Genomic DNA, 20,943 nt, shown 5'->3' on the forward strand with positions numbered 1-20,943 from the left:
GCCATCATATTTGGATTTGGCGGAAAATTCTGCATAAGGCTGAAAACGCCGTGGTTGTGAGAATTTTCGAAAATTTGTTAGATAATAAAATAGAAAAATTAGACCAATGTTGGCTATATACGGAAGATCGACCTACCTCGGCAGCCATTTCGAAAACGCCCTATCTCAAAAAACTTTTCAAGAACGCCCTATTTCAGAATTTTATTGAAAAACACCCTTTCCCAGAATTTGTTTCAAAAATGCCATATCTCACTTCAAAATGTATTGAAAATGTGTTGATATAGGGCGTTTTTGAAACGAATTCCGAAATAGGGTGTTTTTCAATAAATTTCTGAAATAGGGCGTTCTTGAAAAGTTTTTTGAGAGCATTTTCGAACTGGCTGCCGAAATAGGTCGATCTTCCACCCAGCAATCGATCTACTAAACCTAAAAATAACACAACGAGCGGTATAACTGCAACCAACCAACCTCCGTTAAAGAAGTTTCACTTCAAAAAACATTAATACGAATTAGGTGAAATCAAATGGATATACGAACGGGGCATAGTTTACATTCCGGAACTTGACCCAGACGTGTCAATAAGCAATAATGTGGCTTAAAAACAACGAGGATATGTGCGAGTTGCTTGCTTCCGCAGATGATATTTACATCGTCGGTCTCATGAAATTAAAAGTGAAAAATATCTTTATATGATACAGGAACAAGGAAGATGTCTAAAAAGATGAGAATGATTTCTAGAGATCTATTCAACGCTGTCTATATCGCTGTTCGCCTTGGTGACGCGTATGACGCGTACAGAAGAATATGGAATGTACGATCTGTGCGAGATTTATAACTTCGTGGACATAGTTAAGTATTTAAAATACATTAGACATGTCGTGTTGATGGCTGGTGGTACTCTAGTAAAAAGCAATGACCTATTTACTTTTATGGAAACGACTGGCGTCATTTCGCAAAGGAGAGGCCCAGGTAGGAGCGATAGGTTTTAGTCTCGGCACAAACAGGCAATCGGCGCCACATGAAAAAGGAATATATAAATACTTGTGGTCCTGCCTAAAGAAAAATAGCTTAATAAATAATTATTAATCCACCTTCACAATCTGCTAGAAGTACTCTAAAATTGTGATATACCTATTACTTAAAACATATGAAATACTATTGAAGTGGCCATGCTCTGAGCGGCTGAGTGGCATTTTTGTATGGCACCACTCACCCGCTCAGCCGCTTGCCGCTCATTGCGTGGCCTTGACCTAAGAGTGAGTGAGTTATATTGTGCCAGAATGCTGTACGTACCAGCACGGCTGGGAACTTTGGCCTATATTATATTGCTCCATAATATAATTAGCGGCCATTCTTAGAACGTTATTAGCAATTCTATTTCTCTAGCTTTTGTTTACTTATTTAAATGTATATTTGTTCACGCGTCTGGTATTACATAAAATCGTACAAACAAGTAACCGTCTGGCTTGTCAGGTTTAGTTTATTTGAACAACGGTGCATAAAAAATGCACACAAATTATTTGCCTTCATTAGTTCAACATTCTGCTTACCTTTGCTCTAAACATTTGGAGACCTTGAACTCATCACTGCAATTTTTAAGCGAATTAAAAACTGAAATAAAATAAAAATAAATCAGAAAAAAATTGGGATTATATAGGGTGATGTGTTGTTGTATTGCTTAAAATACTTTAAGTTATGAAATAAAATTTTTGCTAAACTCTAATATTTTGTTTAATATTTCAGAAGTACTAAAGTGTGTACGTATGTATATAGAATTTATTTTTTCCTTAATTTTTTTCTTAAAAAATTGTTATATAACTTCAGATCGTCCTCCTTAAGCATAGCTATAAAGTTCCAAGTAGTCGTATTCTATGCGCCACCCTGTACCAAGTATGCATAATTAATGTTTAATGCAAAAGCGCAATGGTACAAATAATTAAAAACTAAAACCGCCTTTAAATTTGCTATAATTACACAAAAATTGCAAATAAATACAATCGCAAATGCAAAAGTGAAGGAGAAGAAACATTTAATTATAACCGAAAAAGCAAACGCTTCAAAAAGTAGCTCATTATTTACTCGCCCGATCTAAGTCAATATTAGCCTCGATAGCTTTGATTAGCAAGTAGTTAATAACAAAACGCCAATCCGTCGAGTATTGCTGCGGTATTTTGTGTAAATTTTTAACTTCGCAACTTTGCCTTAACAGAGAAAAAGTGACAACTGATAGAGTGATATAATGTTTCTTATTTTGCATCTAATTTACAAGGAAATACGCAAGGCAGATGTTGCATTCAGTAGGGGTGGGTAACACAAGTTTTAATTTAATTTTATTTTATTTATAATTTAATAATCTTGAAAGTTTTTGCGTATTTTGTACGCTTATGTCTTTAATGTTTGCTGACAGGAGATTTTTCGTCTTATCCCCGTTGACCACCGGACCCAATCGTTTTGCTTCTTTATCCAACTTGGAGAAGGCAGAATAGACTTCGTGATTCTTGTTACCAATGATGTCGATATCATCGGCGTACGCTAGCAATTGCACGCTCTTGTAGAAAATTGCTCCTGACCGGTTCAGTTCTGCGGCTCGTATTATCTTCCCCAACATCAGATTAAAGAAATCACGTGAAACGTAGTCTCCCTGTCTCGGCTACTAAGTCTCGCTTCCCACTTCAGATCCCTATAGCGGTCCCACATGGCTCGCGTTGCGCCCGATCACAGCGTGGTCCTGTAGGCGGCATCTTTTTTCTCTGCAGCTTCCTGACACTCCTCATCGTACCAGTTGTTCTTTCGTGTTTGCTGAAATCCGACTACTTCTTCGGCGGCGGTACTTAATGAGCGATGGTTCCACTGCTCGCATGTGTCGGTTTGTTGAAGAGTGCCCTCGAGAGCAGGTGTGAGAGTCGAGTAGCGAATGCATTGGCTGTCTGTTGTGATTGCAGCTTTTCGACGTGAAGCTTTCCTTGAATATTGGGGCGCAAATTTTTTGCGGCACAGAGGTGGGTGGGTATTTTGACTGCAACATAATAGTGGTCCGAGTCGATGTTTGGACCTCGGAGTGTCCATACGTCTAAAATACTGGAAGCGTGCCTTCCGTCTATCCCAACTTGATCAATTTGGTTTCTCGATTTTTGATCTGGGAACAGTCACGTAGCTTGATGCATCTTTTTAGGCTTGAACATAGTACTACATACCTCCATGTTTCCGGCCCCGGCGAAGTTCATCAGCCTCAGTCGGTTATCGGACGTTGTGTCGTGGAGACTGAATTTTCCGACGGTGGTTCCAAAGATCCCTTCCTGGCCCACCCTGTCATTGAAGTCGACAAGCACGATTTGGATATTATGGCGGCGCAGCGCTTGTGTGTGCGCTCCAAGCCACGAACGCGTCGTCCTTCTTTTCTTCGTGGCATTAGCGCAGATGAGCGAGATGTTGAAGAATCTCGCTTTGATGCATATTGTGACGACACGTTCTTTCACCGGGGTGAAAGACAGTACTTGGCGACGGAGTCTCTCTGCAACCCCAAATCCAATACCGAATTTGCACTCCGTCCGACGGACGAGAAAATCAACCAGCCGGACAGAAGCAACTTTCCCGTTAAAGATCCGGATATTCGAGCTGCACGCTATCAAACTGTAGTCCCAGGCTTCGTGTTGGTTCTTCACCGGAAGTGGTTTTTACGTGGCGGGTCCCAAACCCAGCGCACAACCCATTGCTAGGAGAATTTGTCACTTAGAATTTTAATAACGCCAGCAGAAATACTATGAGCTGCGTTTGCCCATCCCTTCCACCGTGGAGTGAGAGCAAATGAAAGAGTTGTTAGAGAGCCTCGCTTTAATACAAATTGTGGCGATACGCTCTTCCCCACGGTGAACGACAGTACCTTCACACATCAGCTGAAGTTTACGTTTATCCTACAGCTTTAATATGCAAAAGGTTGTAAGCCATTTATAGGTACCCGCTCCATTATAGGTCCGCACGGTTTACATGTATACCTTAAAATAAAAGTTCTTTTCACAAAATTACATGTTTTGGTTAAAATTTATTAAAAAAATATTTGAAATATAAGCTATAACTTCTACCTCATGTAAATTATTGTTGTTTTTTGACAAAATTTTTAATTAAAAGCGGCCTTAGCACAATAAAATTTTTTAAATATAAATTGTTACCAGGTCAAAAAATAACCATCACAAATATTTTTGTTTTTATTTTAGATCTTCGCACTTCTTCATTGCCCCTTCTGGGTCCTCCATGGCCAATGTTTGCGGTTTTAGCAGTCTACCTGTTCATCGTAATGAAGTGGGGGCCTAAATTTATGGAAGACAGAAAGCCATTTAATGTAAAGCCCTTAATACAGATATATAATCTTATTCAGGTGGCGCTTAATGCATACATATTTACGGCGGTAAGTTTAATATTTGCGATAAATTTTCAAATTCAACATAAAAAACAATTATCATAAAAGTGACAGTCTGAAGAATTTTAAATATGTATGTTAATTTTACTTCTACTTCTAGTCTCTTCGTGCTTCATATCTGAAACCCTACTTTAATGTCTCCTGCCAACGATATGACCCAAAGGATACGAGCCCTGAAATGATGGCCTTGCTCATACCTGCATATCTTTATTACATTTCCAAATACATGGATCTATTGGACACAGTGAGTTGGGAACTACATATAAGGGATTTAGCGAACAGTTTCAATTCTAAATTTCTATTTTAACTTACAGTTATTTTTCTTGCTTCGAAAAAAGAACAGACAAATTACATTCCTCCATGTGTATCATCACACAATTATGGTGTTCGCCGTTTGGGTTTATTGCACTTTAAGTTTTGGTAAGATTTAAAAATGCAAAATTCCCAAAAAAAAACAAAAACAAAACTTAAAAAACATTTCCATTCTTGGCTTCAGCTGCACACTTCACCTTCACCGGCATCATCAATTCCTTCATACACGTCTGTATGTACAGTTATTATTTGATGGCCACCATGAAGTGGAAAGCGGACATAACGCCATGGAAGCGAACACTCACTCTGCTGCAGATATTGCAATTCTGCTCATTAACTATTCAATTATCCCTGCCAATACTGAATAATTGGTGTGGTCTGGACTTGTTTTGGATATGGGTAGCATTCCTGCAAAATTTCTTTATGCTCATACTCTTCTGCGATTTTTACTACAAAACTTATGTGCGCAAACTAAGCGAAAAGAAAACCATGAGAAACAGCAAACAACAGCAGCAGCTTCATTCAGCAGTTTGCCACTCTGTTGCAGGTGTTTCTTCTAGTGGCTCCTCGAGTACGTTGAATGTAGCTAAAGTACACTAACAAAAGAGCTAAGCAGTACTTATACACACTTTGAGTGTTAGTTTCTAGATTGACTGGAACTTTTTGATTTATGCCCAATTAAGCAAACAAATGTTGGAGAGTGCTGGTCGTGATTTGCGAGCGAGATATCAATGAGACTACAAACAAAACTAGCGATATGTACACATGTATACTTAGTATATAATTAAGAAATATTAATGAAAACTTATTCGAGTTTGGTATTACACAAACTATAAACTCAAAAAATTATTAACTTTAAAAGGAAGTGAAGTTCATTTATTTATAACCTAGTTAAATTAAACTAATCAAATATATAGACGAAAGCGTTTTCAGTAAACAAGTAAAAACTTGGCGTAGTCAAAACCTCACAAAAAAGTTGCGTGTAAATATTATATTTACAAACCTTTGCAAAAATATTTCAGGAAAATATTAAGATTTACTTAAAAGTCTAATTTTTTGATTCCGTTGATATCATCTGGTGTGATAAAAAAACAAAATGTTTTTAAAAACTAGGATTATATATAAGAAACTATATTTTTGGAGGTATTTTTTAAAATTCGTCCAGCTTATCTATGTACGTAAATCTTAATAGTTTTCAGAAATATTTTTTAGGAAGTCTTTAAATACAGAAGATAATTCCGACGGAAAAACAGTGCCGATTTGTTTTTGTATGTAAAAATACTGGCCCGTAATCATAGAGACGTCAGAAAAAGGTTCTCACGATTAAAATTGTGCTTTATTGTAATCACCATTTTAACTTCTTCAAAGTCAACTTAAAATGCATTTTATAGCAAAAACAGAATTTTAATTCTAAAATGAGGAGAACGCGGCTTTAAAATGCTAAAATAAGGTTATATGTTTGGTTTTGTTGTTGAAGTGGTAAATGCAATAGCACCCAGGTTCGGTCCCCACTCCGAGCGATTCCAGTTTTTTTATTATATATATTTTTTAATATTAACATTACTTCATTTTATTAAATTTTATTTTATTATCTTTTTTTGTTTATGGCATTTCACATAATTATTTCAAGTTAATCAATTTTTTTGGAATTAAATTTTAGTTAAAAGGGTCACAACAAATATAATTACATTTAAAAATTAAATAATAATTAAAAGAACAAAAAAAAAAGTGGGATTTGAACCCACGTCTTCCCGGCTTGCTAAATGCGCCATCCTGCAGCAGGCACAGGGTGGACTAATTAAAGTACTCATATTTCTTTATATTGCCGAGTAAATTTTTTCTCTTCATATGGATAGCTCTTTTCTCTTATCTTATCAAAAAGCTGTTTCTAAGATGTCTATGATTGACACAACTTAAAAATCTATTCTAAACTTAAAACTTTATTTTAGCAATAATGAGCTTTAACTTACGACTATGACTGTGGAACACTAAGTTTAAAGACTCGTCCACACAGAAAGCGGTATGTCGCGGTAGAAAGTGATATCCGACCGAAGCGGTCAGGCGATATAGTTGTACTATTCAGTTTTGTACCATCTCTGTCACACTGAATGCGGTCTACCGCCTCCCGCTAGTCTTTGTCGCGACGACGAGTAATCCGTCTGTAAAAAATGACAGATTTTGTGTGTGTTAGCTTCAATTCAAAATGAAAAGATATCTTGTGGTATGTGATTTCTTGTAGAATTTTAGACGTTGTATCCGAATCTATGTCAGATTTTTGAGATAACCTAATCTAAAAGTGCGAAAAAAAGTTTTTTTTTACACATTTACGGTTATGTAGAACCGTAAACACATTTCTTCAAATAAGTATTTAAAAGTATATAAGTATATATCAAAGTATACGAAAAATACTATTTTTGCGCTTGCGTTTTTAGTTTAGGATATCTAAAAAACCTCACATGTTAAAAAAATTCTGAGTCCGTATGCAAATTCAGCGCCAAAAATTCTTCGGGAAATCGTACATATCTCACTGGTTCATAAATATTAAACAATATCAAATAAAAACTAATATGAAAACATACTATACACGTATATAATCTCTGAAGAAAAACAGTTACCGCTCACACAAAAATATCGCGTTCTGTGTAACGTCCCCATATCGCAGACCGCCGCGACAACCGCTGGATCGCTTCCCAGCTCGACAGACCGCTTTCTGTGTGGCCGGGCCTTAAGATGAATAAAAAAAAATTAAAAAAAGGCTCACAGCGACTTAAGTCCCGAAAAAGTATAGTTTTATAATAAATGAATTATTTCGAAATGGTTCTGAAATGGTTTTATTTTAAAACTTCAAGTAGGAGGGTAGCCGCCTCTTTAACAAGTCAAATTCAACTCGAATTAAGGGAATTGGGTGACTGAAATTGTATCACAATATGAGGTATTCAGAGAGGGTTGCTACCTTTTTTAAAAGGCCTTTTCGTGACCTTAATATATTAAGTGTAAAGTTTTCTTAATGTAACAGAAGGGTAGACATTTTTTGTGAAGCTCATCAGACCTGCTTTCAAAATCAAGTTTTATTTATAAAATTTTCATCAGTTCCGATAACACTGTGCAACAATTTGAGGGTCATTGTCTGGGGCGGAATGATTCCAACTCTGGATGAAATATCAAGATCCGTATAGCAAAACCTCAAAATCGTTTTACATTCTTTGGTCAAATTTCTTTGCTATGACCATTTTAAATTTGCAATATTTTGGCTAAGTGTCTTTAGAATAAATTAAAAAAAGAGACATATCGGAGAGAAATATGTTGTTTCGAACCATATAGTAAAATTTTACGAGGAATAATTTTATAGAACATTTTAACCCGTTATATCCCTCAAAAAAGGGTCGCTTTGACCCTATTTTTAGAAAGTCCGAATAAAATGGCATTTTGAAGGTCGCTAGAGGGTTAAAATCTTCTAGAAAATAATTTGCCCTAAAACTTCACTAGGGGTCCTCTCAGACAAAATCTTTGTACAAAGAATCTGTAAGTCTGAATACCGGAAAATATAAATAAAACTCAGTACTTTTAAGTATCTATTCGTCACTTAATACTGAGTACTTTGAATCGAATCTGAGTGCATGCATCAAAGTGGTGATTGGAACAGAGTATTTTTAAGTACTGAGTACTTTCAAGTTCTTTTAAGTTCTGGGTACGTTCGATTTTTTTTTTTTTGTGAGTACTGAGTACCTTGGAGTAATCAGTATCTTTAATACTTTTTAAAAATCGGGTTCTGTCGATCCTTTTGTGAATCGAGTTCTGAGTACTTTTGGTATCGAAACTGCCTAACACTACTACATACCTATGTATGTATCCACATTAGGGTGATCCCAAATAAGTAAAGTCGGAATTTTAATGCTTTCACCCCTTAGGATTGTTCTATATCGAAAAAATATACCGCAATTTTTTTAGTTTGAAATATTTATAGGTCGCTCAAAGCGCTCAAAGTTTTCTATGTATTTTATATGGGAAAAAACAACTTCTCGCAGACATGGCATGGAATTCTTGAAAACCTATTTTTTTCGATCAGAAAACTCCGGTTCTCTGCAGGAGACTTCAAATAACAATACCAAATTGTGTATCTAACCATTTTTTCCCCATATAAAATACAAGGAAAACTCGGAGCGCATTGAGTGACCTCGAAATATTTTTTAATTTAAAATAAAAAAATAAGAGTATATTGTTTTTTTGGGGTATAGAACAATCCTAAGGGGTGAGAGCATAAAAAATCCGACCTTTTCTTTTGCACATACATTTTTAGACCACCCTAATTCACATACATAGGAGTAAAAAAGTTGTGCTCTTCGGAGAACACACTTTGTGTACATTCTCTAGTTCGACTAATGAACTGTTTATCGCAACAGAATCAAAAATTACAAAACTAATTTGCATTTTATTCCTGCTTAAATTGGAAATTCATATGAAAGGGAATGTTTCTTAAAAGTCGTTCACATGAGACGATTTTCCAGGCAACTTTAGAGGCGATTAGTTGAATCAAAAGTTGGCTGCACTCTAACTTCATTGGCAGCGTTTAGTTGAAAGGCCGTTCACACCAGGCGATTGTTGCTTTCAACTAAAAGTTTCCTGTAAAAGCGCCTCTTGTAAACACCGTATTATGTACTTAAGCAACAATGTAGAGACATATATTTTTTAACAATTACTAATAAATCGTCACATACATTTATACTCATATGTAGGCAAGCATGTCCCTGAACCAAATTTCTAGTTAATTATAAAATATTTATCGCCAAAAACGAACCAGTACAATATTAGCTAGATCCACTCCTAGTAAAAAGCAGCGAAATTTGCTACTTTTACAAAACTATTTTATTTTACTTTTTAAAACGACATATCGCGAACTAAGAGTGAAAAGTTGATAAGTCCTCTTCTTCTTAAAAAAAAATATATATATTTTGATGGATGAAGAAAAAATGATTAAAAACGCATCGTTTTCTAAAAGATCGGCCTACCTATTTTAATTTAAACCATTTCTGTGCATCGATACGTAAAATTGCTAAGTGCCAAAATAATCACAGAAACTATGATAAGTACCAAAGTGTTAAAAAATTTTAAATTTCAAGCAACCCTCTTCGAAAAGAACTTCCATGAAGCTTCCGTAAACCTCATTTACAAACTGTAACCTGATATCCAAATTGTATTATATATTTCATAAATCATCCGGAGCTTATAGCGAAAGAATCGGAAAAGTAATTATTTATGTGTTTTTTCTAATATGTGGAGCTTCTCCTTGTGGTTTTTCATATATGTGGAAATTGTATTTGCTGTTTTTTTCTTATATGCGGTATTATATGGGCAAAAAGTAGTATGATTGTTAAAAACTTTATAAAATTTTTGGAAAAAAATCATAGGGCTAATGTACATTTATACATACTTTTATATAGCATATGCGAGTATGTATGAATTGTTGTTGAGTGAACCTAAATAATTGCCGCTGAATTTGAAATTATTTTCCACAGTGTATCTCTTAATATGCTAATAGAAATTCCGTATGAATTTACATAGGTCGGCGAAGCTTTTAATTCTCCACGTCAATAGCCTAGTGAGGTAAAAAACAAGTAATGCGTAAAAGGTTCAGTAACTCGTGAATTTGTATGAATGCAGCACGGAATAAATGAAATGCAAAAATTACAGCTAACGTAAAAAAGTGAATAATGAGCGTTATAAGAAAAACAAAAAAAAAAAAAAAAAAAATTAAGCTCTGCTTCTGTTGTCTTTCAATTTTTAAATATATACATATTTAGCTGTGGATTTTTAACAAAAAATTTTTCCTTATTTTAGAGATATTGACTGTTGATGTGAAGTTTGATAAATTTTTATTTTTGTTTGTTATATCGTCGCTGGAATAATGAAATAGTGTAACATGAAAAGTATAGATTTGAGAAAAACGAATTGGAAGTTTTTATAAACCATTACAAACCATACAAATACAATTTAGTTTTTCAGGAATAAATTAGTGAGCCAAAGAGATATTTAAGAAAACTAAAGATTTATCTAATAGATTAAAGGATTGTCTATACAATGGTGCAATTATCGAATAATAGTGTATGTGGCATTTACACTGTTTCTTTATTCGAGCGACGATATTAGTATTATTAGATATTAAATAAGATATGTATTGCTGATGAAAATGTTCAATTTGAATTAATATTATTTCTAAAGCTTAGTACTTGTTGTTAAAGTAATGCATTCAACCTAGCGCGAATGCCTAAGTGTCTAAAAAGTAAAAAAACAAATGTAAACATGTAAACAATATAATGCTGAATACACACGCGGCATCCGTTGAAGCAACTATGACATGGTGTGCAGCATTGTTGCTAAAAAAAAAATCGTGTTTCCGCAACCGTTATTTTGATATTTTGTGTTGGTTGCCGTATCGCAAAGCGAATTTATACCAAAAAATGACACTAACATACTATACGCATGATGACATTCACAAAGAAAAAAATTTACAACAAACATATAATTTTGACAATCAGCGCGATTCGCCTTGAAATCAGCTGCTCCGCTAACACCACTTGTATGAATTGGCCTCGCCGTATCGGTTGCCTCGTTTGTATCGTTGTGAGTTACTTTTATTGACTTAGTTTATTGCAAAAAATTTCGGAGAAAAGGCGTTTTGGCATAAGTAAAAAACGTTTTCTTCCGTATGCCCAATAGCACACACTACTGAGGTTGCCGCAATGGTTACATCTACGTACGCTTGCTGCTTGCTGTGTGTATTAAACAACACGTTGCCTCAACCGTTGTCTACTGTCAGCATTAAGGTTTCACCTGGAAATACTTGCCCTTATGAAACACATAGTGACACTGATGTTAATTTTTTTTTTTAACAATAATGTACGTATGTTCATCTGCTACTTATTTTCATTAAACTGTACATTAAGGTGCCCATCACATACATATATGAAAATGTAAAATATAAGAGTTTGTAACTTCAGCTCAAATTTCAAAACATGCTGAAAAGTTATTAATTTATTCAACTGACTTCCAAAAAAAAATAAATTAGGCGGTTAGCTTCTCGTGGTGTACGTTTTTTTTAGCTTAGCTCAATTCGATAGAAAATTCTTTGATTAGCATTTCTGTTATTCTTTTAACTCTAAAATTGTCTAAAATATTTTTAATTAAACTCAGATGGAACTATTTCAAATTGAGGGACAAAAATCCCTTCAGTAAGAGTTAAGAGATTTATACATATGTCGTACAAAAAAATGTATAGCTAAATTTTTCATAGGTCCTTGAAATCCAAAACTGTGTTTAAATCGATTTATATATAGTTTTTTTTTTATTTATGTACACATGCATTTATAAAGGCACTTAACCAACTTTCCGTAAAGCTATACCGCACGCCCGTTCAATTACACCGTCAACCCAACAAAAAACAAGTAAGAAAGTCTAAGTTCGAGCGGAGCCGAACATTAAATACCCGCCGCAAATATTAAATATATGTTTTTTCACCTTTTCGAAACCTACCGCTAGATGGTAAGCCGGGGTGTATCAATTTTGAGTAAATTAGCGTCCTTAAATTTCGAAATATTGCAGTTTCAAGCATTTCTGAAATTTACCGTTATATGAAAAGCGGCCGTAATTTTAGTCCGATTTCAACAATTTTCAACGGTTTTCTTTTATGTAGCAAGCACAATAACCATACCGAGTTTGGTACAAATTGGTAGAACGGTTACCGAGATACATATATGTGATCATAAGTGGGCGGTGCCCCGCCCATTTTCCAAAATTTTACCATAAAAGTATTTCTTGGTAAAGAATTGTTGCAAGCATCAATTTTGAATAAATTAGCTTCAATATTTACTGATTTATCGAAGATTTTGTATTTCCTAAGATATACACATGTAACCATAAGTGGGCGTGGCTACGCCCATTTTCCAAATATTTATAATATTCTTATTTTTCGTCTAAAAATCGTTGCAAATATCAATTTTGAGTGAATTATCTTCAGTAGTTACTAAAATATCGCAGTTTTCGTATTTCTGGAAATTACCGTTATATGGGAAGTGGGCGTGGTTACAGTCCGATTTCGCCCATTTTCAATACCAGCCTACCTTGGATTAAGGGAAACCTACATACCAAATTTCGTTGAGATATCTCAATTTTTGCTTGAGTTATCGTGTACACGGACGGACGGACAGACGGACAGACAGACATGGCTTAATCGATTTATTTTTTCATTCTGAGCATTTATGTATACATTTGTCTATATCTATCTCGATTCGTTTTGGCTGTTACAAACAACCGTTATGTGAACAAAATTAATATACCCTTGTGCACAAGTGCGCTCGGGTATAAAAATATTCCGACGAACTGATAACCTCCTCCTTTTTTGGAAGTCGGTTAAAAAGTAAACAAACAGAACTAAATCGCTGAGTGAATTTTGATGGACGCCGCGATACCGTTGGATGATATTCGTTGCAACATTTTGCCCAGTAAACAAGCACCGAAATGAAATTCGCATCAGCTGAATGACAAATAAAAAATATAAAAATTAAAAGCGAGAAGATGAGTCCCCAAATTTTCTCATTCAGCTTCTTCCTAATAATTATATGCTAGGCAAGTGAAAAAGGGCTTTTGTGATCGCCGGCAGCAGAAAAATTAAAAATAAATCCATATATTCTCGCCGAATTTCGTTAGGCGAATTACGTTGTCACTTCCGAATTGTACAATCTCATACATATACTGCAGTGTGTTTTCATTCATTTTAACAGCGAACTTTCTTCAGACAAAGTTCGCTCAGCGATTTGGTTCTGTTTATAGTTTAAAAGAAAATCCGTTTTTCAAAGTGTGACATAATTTCTGAATGCCTAAAGGTCTGATTATGGCAACTTAACTAACATGACTTAGAACCTAGAAAATCAAAATGAAACAGACTTTGTTGTCGCGCATTAAGTTACGTTTAGTTTCTCATGTCCAAATATAAGCAATGTCCAATTAAGAGAATTTTTAAGTGACAGCCTCTAAGCTACGTTAAGTTGCCATAATCAGACCTTACGCTTTGAAAAAATAGTTGAGTGTAGTTTGCCTTATTTTTACCTTGCTTTAGATAAGCTTGGGTGGGCGTGACCTACGCATACAACGTATTCGAATCATATCGAGTAGTTACTAGTGATGTTTTATTTTATTTTTTTGAAATATGATTAGTGAATAAAACGTGTATGTACTCATAGCAATAATGCTTTACAAATAAAAATTAATATTACTCGTATCAGTTTAAAAATTCAGTTACATTTAAAAACATAAACAAGTGCATTACTATCCACTTATTTGATAAAGCTAATAGCGTTTCCGATTATACGGCCACCACTGTAAGCGCACAACAATGTATGTACTCGTGCGCAATCGAGTAGTACGCTGACAGAGCTGTAAATGCTAAATAAATTAATTATGCAACATTTACTATTGAGGCCACACGAATTAAACGCTTGTAGAAAGTTCAATTCCAATTTTATTTTCTTTTATACAAAGGTTCATTTCCAATGTTGAGGCGACACTGAACACCTTGACAATCGCGAACAATTACAACTTTCTTCATTTCACAACCAGCCAGCCATGCTTCATAATTGAATCGAAAATTTCCATTCCGCACACGAAAGTGATCCTATGCTGAACAAAAAAGCTGGGGAACCTATAGAAACAACTAGCCTGTGTGGCAGTGCGAGGCCGTAAAAGGAGTAGAGCAGACAGAGCAAAAATAAATTAAATTTGCTGGAAATCTATACAAAATATGGCTTACATAACAAAATATATATATCAACTATTGCATGGCATTTTCGAGGAGCACAGGGGTATGTAAGGACAAGGACTTTAAGAGAAAACTGAAATTAAACTTTAAATAAAAAGTAGTTTTTTGAGTACCTTATTCTTTGATTTCAATAAAGGGAAACCTCTATATTCCTGCGTTTTGCTTTGCAGATCCTCGTGTGCAACATTTACCGCTTGTGGGCTCGCCATTTCCCGTCTTCGGCGTTATTGCTGCCTATTTAGCCTTTGTTTTGCATTATGGTCCCAAATGGATGGAAAAACGGAAGGCATTCGACTTGAAAAATGTGATGCGCGTATATAATGCGATACAAGTGATAGCCAATTTCATTATATTCGTATGGGTAAGTACGTAATTACGTGTGATTGGAATACTTTTTTTTTAACTTTATTTACTTGGTAGCAGTTTTAATTTTGTTAATGGCTTCCGTTTTTTATTTAGTCAACTTTTTTTTTTGTTTGATTTACTTACTGCTATTTTCAATGTCTTTTTGTTGTTGTTGTCTTCATAGGGCATACCAAACTCGTATTTACGCAAAGAGTTCAGCTTAACATGTCAGCCGATTGACCCCACCAACACAGAGCCATGGATGTGGAAATTAATTTATCTTTCCTATGCTTATTACATTACAAAGTACTTGGATTTACTTGACACGGTAAGCCAATCACTGAAAGACTATAGCAGTTAAGCATTTGTGGTGGAAAGTGGCCAGGGGGATGGGTGGATAACGAAAGAAGGGGGGGTAGAGTGAGGGCTGTGAGTGAAAAAAGTGCACTGTGACCGCGAAGAAAGTTGATAGATTACTTAAAATTAGAATTTATGTGCCGCTGAGAGTTGAATGTGTTGTTTACAATTTTTATAGTCAAGGCTAGATTGAGTGGAAAATGTGGAGTGCATAAACAAAAGAAATCCTTCATTATGGGAACAAAAATAATATAATTATAAGAAGCATTGGAAATTCTAATAAAAAAAAGCAATAGTTAAAGTTGTTATATCACATCTGCTGTGTTACAGCACCGATGTTTTTTACGCACCTCTACAAACAAATGTATGCATATTTCCTGCTAATCAAAATCAAAAGTACTTTTGCTCTTTGCTCAAAGGCCAACAGTGTCCATAAATACATTCGAAAGACCAACTTTGGAATTAAAAAAAATGTTGATAATTGCGAAACAAAGTAAGCAAAATCAGTTCCGGATATACAAAAACAAATGTAACAGTAGTTTTTTTAGTTAGAAAATAAAATTGTGAAAAAACAAGTAATTCTTAAACAAAAAGCAAAACCGACTTCAATTCCAATATAGTCGTTTAAAGTGGAAAACCACGTATCAAGATTTCAAAATGGTTCTCTCTCTTTTAAGGCAATCGCATTTAAGGCTTGTATATTTCAGAGTGAATGGATAAGGCTTGAGCCAAGAGCTTCGGTGAGAAAATCCAATTTTCGGCAAAAAATTACAGTTACGCGGTTTTGCAGCACGACGATACGCGGTTTTATACTTTAAACGACGGTATAAAACTATAATATTAATTTCTTCATAGCCCAATGATCGGATCTAAACTAAATTAGCATGAGACCACTCCTTTAAAAAAAAAATTATAGAAATCGGTTAACGTGGTCCAATGTTATGCGATGACACGGGAACAAATTGATAAGCTCCTCCTGTTTTTAAAGTCGGTTAAAAATATTTTCATTAATTTCAGAAAAATCTTACGATTTCTTATGCAAAAAAAATCTACCCTATCGACCTATATCTAATTTACTAGATCGCCGTGATTATTTCGATTTGGTCTTAAAACTTTCCGTAAGTCGCCTAACTTCCTAAAAAAAATGTTGGGCGTTCTTTCTTTCGGTAAGCATTTCAATCTGTTCCTCACGTATTATTATGGAAAATACTTAACGCATCTCTCTTCAGCTCCGTATATTGGTCCCCCACAAATCCAACTAGCTCTCCGTGGGCGGTACGGTATGGAAAAGGAATGAGGTCCCAAGGCTTGAAAATGCCAGTCAGAGAGCTGATGTGAGAATATGCTTGCTGTCTGCGATGATGAGAGCTTTTTAACGTTGAGTTTTTTCTGTCTTATTGAACGCACTTATTTCAGAGGCGTGTGCGTATCTTGCCTCTTGTAAGATTTGTTTACATACCACGTCCGCCTCATTGATTGGTCCTCAGATCATTCGCGTGTCTAAAACACGGGTAACGTGACTTTGGTCTATGACAGCCTGGACGATTTGGTTTCTAGTTTTTACTTCTGGTGGAGTCGGCCGGCTAAGTCCATTTGACTTTGCCCACTTACCTGTATCGGTAGTTTTCTCCATGAGATGCCTTTAATTTTCTCGTAATTTCTTCCGTCGGGACGTGGGCGTAAATGACCGAGATGTTGAGGAATGTCACTTTGCAAAAGTAAATAGTAAGGTTTACTAAAGTAAGTTAGTAAGACATGAGCCACTTAACATTACTAAGGATTTTTATTTTTTGAATAGTGCCGAGTCGCAGCTGCAATGACTTAGCCATGCCGTTTATATATTTTTGGTGTTGAAGTTGTAAAAATTTTGGTTATGAATTTGAAGGCCGCCTAGACATTTAGAATAGGAATAGGATGTTTCTCCGTTTATATTTAGTATGCCATTTTACCAGTGTTGCCTACTTGTCGTTGGTTCAGCTCAGCTACAAAGGCACTACAATAGTCAAAGCGCAAGATGTATTAGGACGCGTAGTCGATGTTCAATTCAAGAGTTCAGCAGAATCTATAATTAAATGTTCCTTTTGTTGCTTTGTAGGTGAATTTCCGCTGTCAGTTTGGTTACTATCAGTAAACAAAATTCAATTTCCAATCGACGTTATCCCAGGTAGCATCAAATGACTTGAGTGTATTTAGAAAGAGCTTAGTTGAAGGTCAAGCCATTAAAGCTTATCAGTTTATGAGTTTTGTTGTAACAATAATGTTGCTAAAACTTTCAGCCCAATTCATAGCGCACTTTGACCTGCTAAAATGCACAACCGCTCGCTCAGGTACATATGTATGTATATGCACTAGGGTGTTCCAAAACAAGTAAAGTCCGAATTTTAATACTATTGGGTATTGTTACTGAAAGGCTTCTGGAGAAGAACAGAGTTTTCCCGATCGAAAATATTCTATTCCATTTCTACGAAAAGTCGTTTTTCCCCCATATAAAATACATGGAAAACTTTGAGCGCCTTGAGCAACCTCTAGATATTTTTTGATTTCAAAATAAAAAATAGAGGTATATTTTTTCGGTATAGAACAATCCTAGGGGGTGAGCGCATAAAAATTACGACTTTAATTTTTATATGCATTTTTGGACCACCCTAATGTACACATATGTATATATGTACTTTGTTCTATTTTGTATTGTTTTCACACTAATACCTTTATATCATCCTCTTTTTTATTTTTACAGATTTTCTTTGTGTTGCGCAAGAAGAACAATCAAATCACCTTTCTGCATGTTTACCATCACGCCGGCATGATTTTCGGTGTTTACGTTTTCGTGGCTTTCTTGGCAGGTAACTTTTTTGATAGCAACAAGTAAACATTGATAGAAATGCAAAAGTGAAGTGTTGTGTGTGAATAACGGAAGACAGCAAAATGTCATTAAAAGTAAAGAATACGAAGATTCTATCGCACGAATCGCACCGAATACGAAGTTTAGCGCTTCCGGTTTCCAACACTCCCATATCCGGAATTTAATTTCACGCGAGCTAATATTCATTTTTCTTTAACTATTGTATCTTCTACAGGCAGTCACAGCACTATGTTGGGTATTATTAATCTGCTCATTCACACCGTTATGTACTCCTACTATTTTGTGACTTCGGTGTGGCCGGCTAAACAATCCGTTTGGTGGAAGCGTTACATTACACAATTGCAATTACTGCAGTTCGGCTATTTGGTTATACACTTTGCGATGGCAATTGTGTTCAATCATTGCCAACATCCGGTGCTGATCTCCTTTGTCGGGATCACACAAAACGTTTTCATGTTTGTGCTATTCTTTGATTTCTACTACAGTGAGTACGTAAGAAAACCAAAGTTGTTGGCCCGCAATGAGCAGCAACAGCAGCGAAAGCTACAGATAAATTCGAAGGAGGCAGATCAGGCGAAAACGCGGTCTGCACAGTCGGACAATGTGCAAGCGCACACCTTAGCTTCGAAAGACGACAATACACAATTCGATCGGCTGCAACAGGCACGCGCCACACAAGCGGCCGAGCAATTGAACTCATACAGCAATACGGCGACTAGCAGAAGCAAGCTGCATTTATTGCCAACGTCTAGTCTACTTAAAGCGAAATGCAGTTAAATATAGTTTAAATATTTTTAATATAGTTTTTCATTTTAAAACTTTTTTGTTTGTGAAAATTAAAGTTGTCAGCGTTTAAGTATTAAAATACGAATTTAAAGGCTATTTTGTAAGCAGATATTTAGGGGTCTTGCAATTGCATACGCTTGTACATTAGACGGGGTCGCTCCGATAACGAGAGGGGTTTTTGCCACCTTAAAAGTTTATGTCGCTACCTAGTCCTAAAGCAGTCAAAATGGAGTTTCATCCTGCACAAAACTAAACTTTGGCCATTTTTAGGACTCGGTACAAAACTCCTGATCCGAATGGAATCATACCAGCGATGCTACAACAAACGATTGCCATAATAACTCCTTGGGATGGGGAGTTCTGAGTCTACAGATCATGCTCCGCCTTTATTTCCGAAAACTTCAGTGCGGCGGCTCAGCATGAAGGCGGATCGATTGAACGAGTGTGGCATGAAATCGTAGGGAGAATTTAACACGCTTTCTGGATTTCCGGTAACAGGCTTTCTGGACGTGAAAGGCGCCTTTAAAGTTATTAGTTTGACGTCTATTCACTCCTCTAAGGTTTCTGTAGGATTGAAACCACCGATCCTTCTTTGGATCGACAATAGGTTGAGAGCATAAATGGGAATCGAAGATGTAAGGAAAACAGCTAGACGTGGTAGCCCCCAAAATTGGATTCTTTTTTCGCTGCTGGTCTGCTGTGGACTTTATGCTTAGTCGTTCTGATCGTAGGGAAGTTCATATCGACAGTTAGTGAGCTTCTACAATGGTGGGTTGCTGTTGACACCAAATCCTATCTCTTTAACCTGCAACAGATGCAGCGAAAACCGGATCTACTCAACGCTCTTGGTGGCATTAAAGAGACTGCTGGACATTACACTTATGTTTTCTATGTTTATATCTATCTTACGAGAATAATTTTCGACAGCAACTTCGAAATTCATTTTCCCGACGGTTGCTTAAGAACGTTCTAAACGCTGTTGAAATCCCATTCAACTCGGATGACTCCAAAATGGACATTTAAAAAGCATCTGGCATCTTCTTTCACTTTTAGAGAGTCCTACAGACTCGCCGATTACTACTTCAATTTCTCGGCTAAGGCACATACAATTGACATGGCGGTAAAGCAGGTAAGCATGAACCACCTAGCCCCGACAAAACTTGCCTTCGTTGTTGAATAAAAGCAGTCTTAAGCCGGCTTAGTATATGAACAAGGTCTCGCTTAGGATTAAAGAAAACCAAGAAGAAGAGCTTAAGAATTGATAGTAGTCTATTAAGAGATGGTAGTTTATGGTTAATTCTGGGTGTCCGTCAACCAAAACTCCAATCCAATCGTATTTACTTGATCGCTCTTTCAACGAAGGTGGAGGAATGCTTACCAATGGACAGTCCAAAGACTTAGAAAAGACCCAGGAAATTAAGGACCATATCTAATTCTAATCAGAAAGTGGGACGCCACTCGGAAGTGCTTGACTTGGTCAAATGCAACTCGAAAGCCGTAGCGATCTGCCACAGATCTTTAAACGAGATGACTGAGCAATCTGCTCTTCAATTGGTATTGTCTCCGGGGCACTGACCCTACCGGGCAGCGAGAAGTTGGACGAAGACTGCTCGCTTACTGCTAGTGATAGAATCGCAAGTCTCGCCACTTGTAGTAATAGGAAACTTATAAGGCCAAAATGGAACGAAAAACGGTCCTCATGTGGAGCAGGTGACTTAGCAAACGAAATCTGCATAATAACAGGCCATGCTGCCATCGGAAGGCACGAAGAGAAGTTAGGGATTTCCCATAGCACTTCAGCAATGAAATAAAGAACATTTGAGTTTCGAAGACTCCACTTGCTGGGTTGAGTAGGTGGGATATAACGATTTGCATGGTAAGTAAACGGGCTCATAAATACGAAACACTTCATCCTAACCAAAGGAGGAGTGTGCCTGTTTAGATAAAAGCATGTCCCCAGGATTAAAGGAAGTATAATGACAAATGACAATGCCAACAAATAATAATCCTAAATTTATGTTACTCTATGCCCTAAACTTGCTTCCTAATTTTAAAATT

The 20,943-nt window shown here is 36.0% G+C and overlaps 1 protein-coding gene across 1 annotated transcript; it reads left to right on the forward strand.

Moving 5' to 3' along the window:
* The first annotated feature begins 4,216 nt into the window (after nucleotides 1–4,216).
* LOC118752909 (elongation of very long chain fatty acids protein AAEL008004-like) lies at nucleotides 4,217–18,876 on the forward strand. Its single transcript, XM_036487756.1, has 9 exons — nucleotides 4,217–4,402; nucleotides 4,515–4,658; nucleotides 4,729–4,834; nucleotides 4,911–5,297; nucleotides 14,503–14,577; nucleotides 14,705–14,895; nucleotides 15,064–15,207; nucleotides 17,974–18,079; nucleotides 18,314–18,876. The coding sequence occupies exons 1-9, from the start codon at nucleotides 4,256–4,258 to the stop codon at nucleotides 18,874–18,876; spliced, it is 1,863 nt and encodes a 620-aa protein (XP_036343649.1). The 5' UTR covers nucleotides 4,217–4,255.
* Nucleotides 18,877–20,943: the final 2,067 nt, after the last annotated feature.

The sequence above is a fragment of the Rhagoletis pomonella genome, unplaced genomic scaffold (genome assembly GCF_013731165.1).
Source record: "Rhagoletis pomonella isolate Grant_MI unplaced genomic scaffold, Rhpom_1.0 Rhpom_scaffold_00002, whole genome shotgun sequence".
NCBI classification, from domain to species: Eukaryota; Metazoa; Arthropoda; class Insecta; order Diptera; family Tephritidae; genus Rhagoletis; species Rhagoletis pomonella.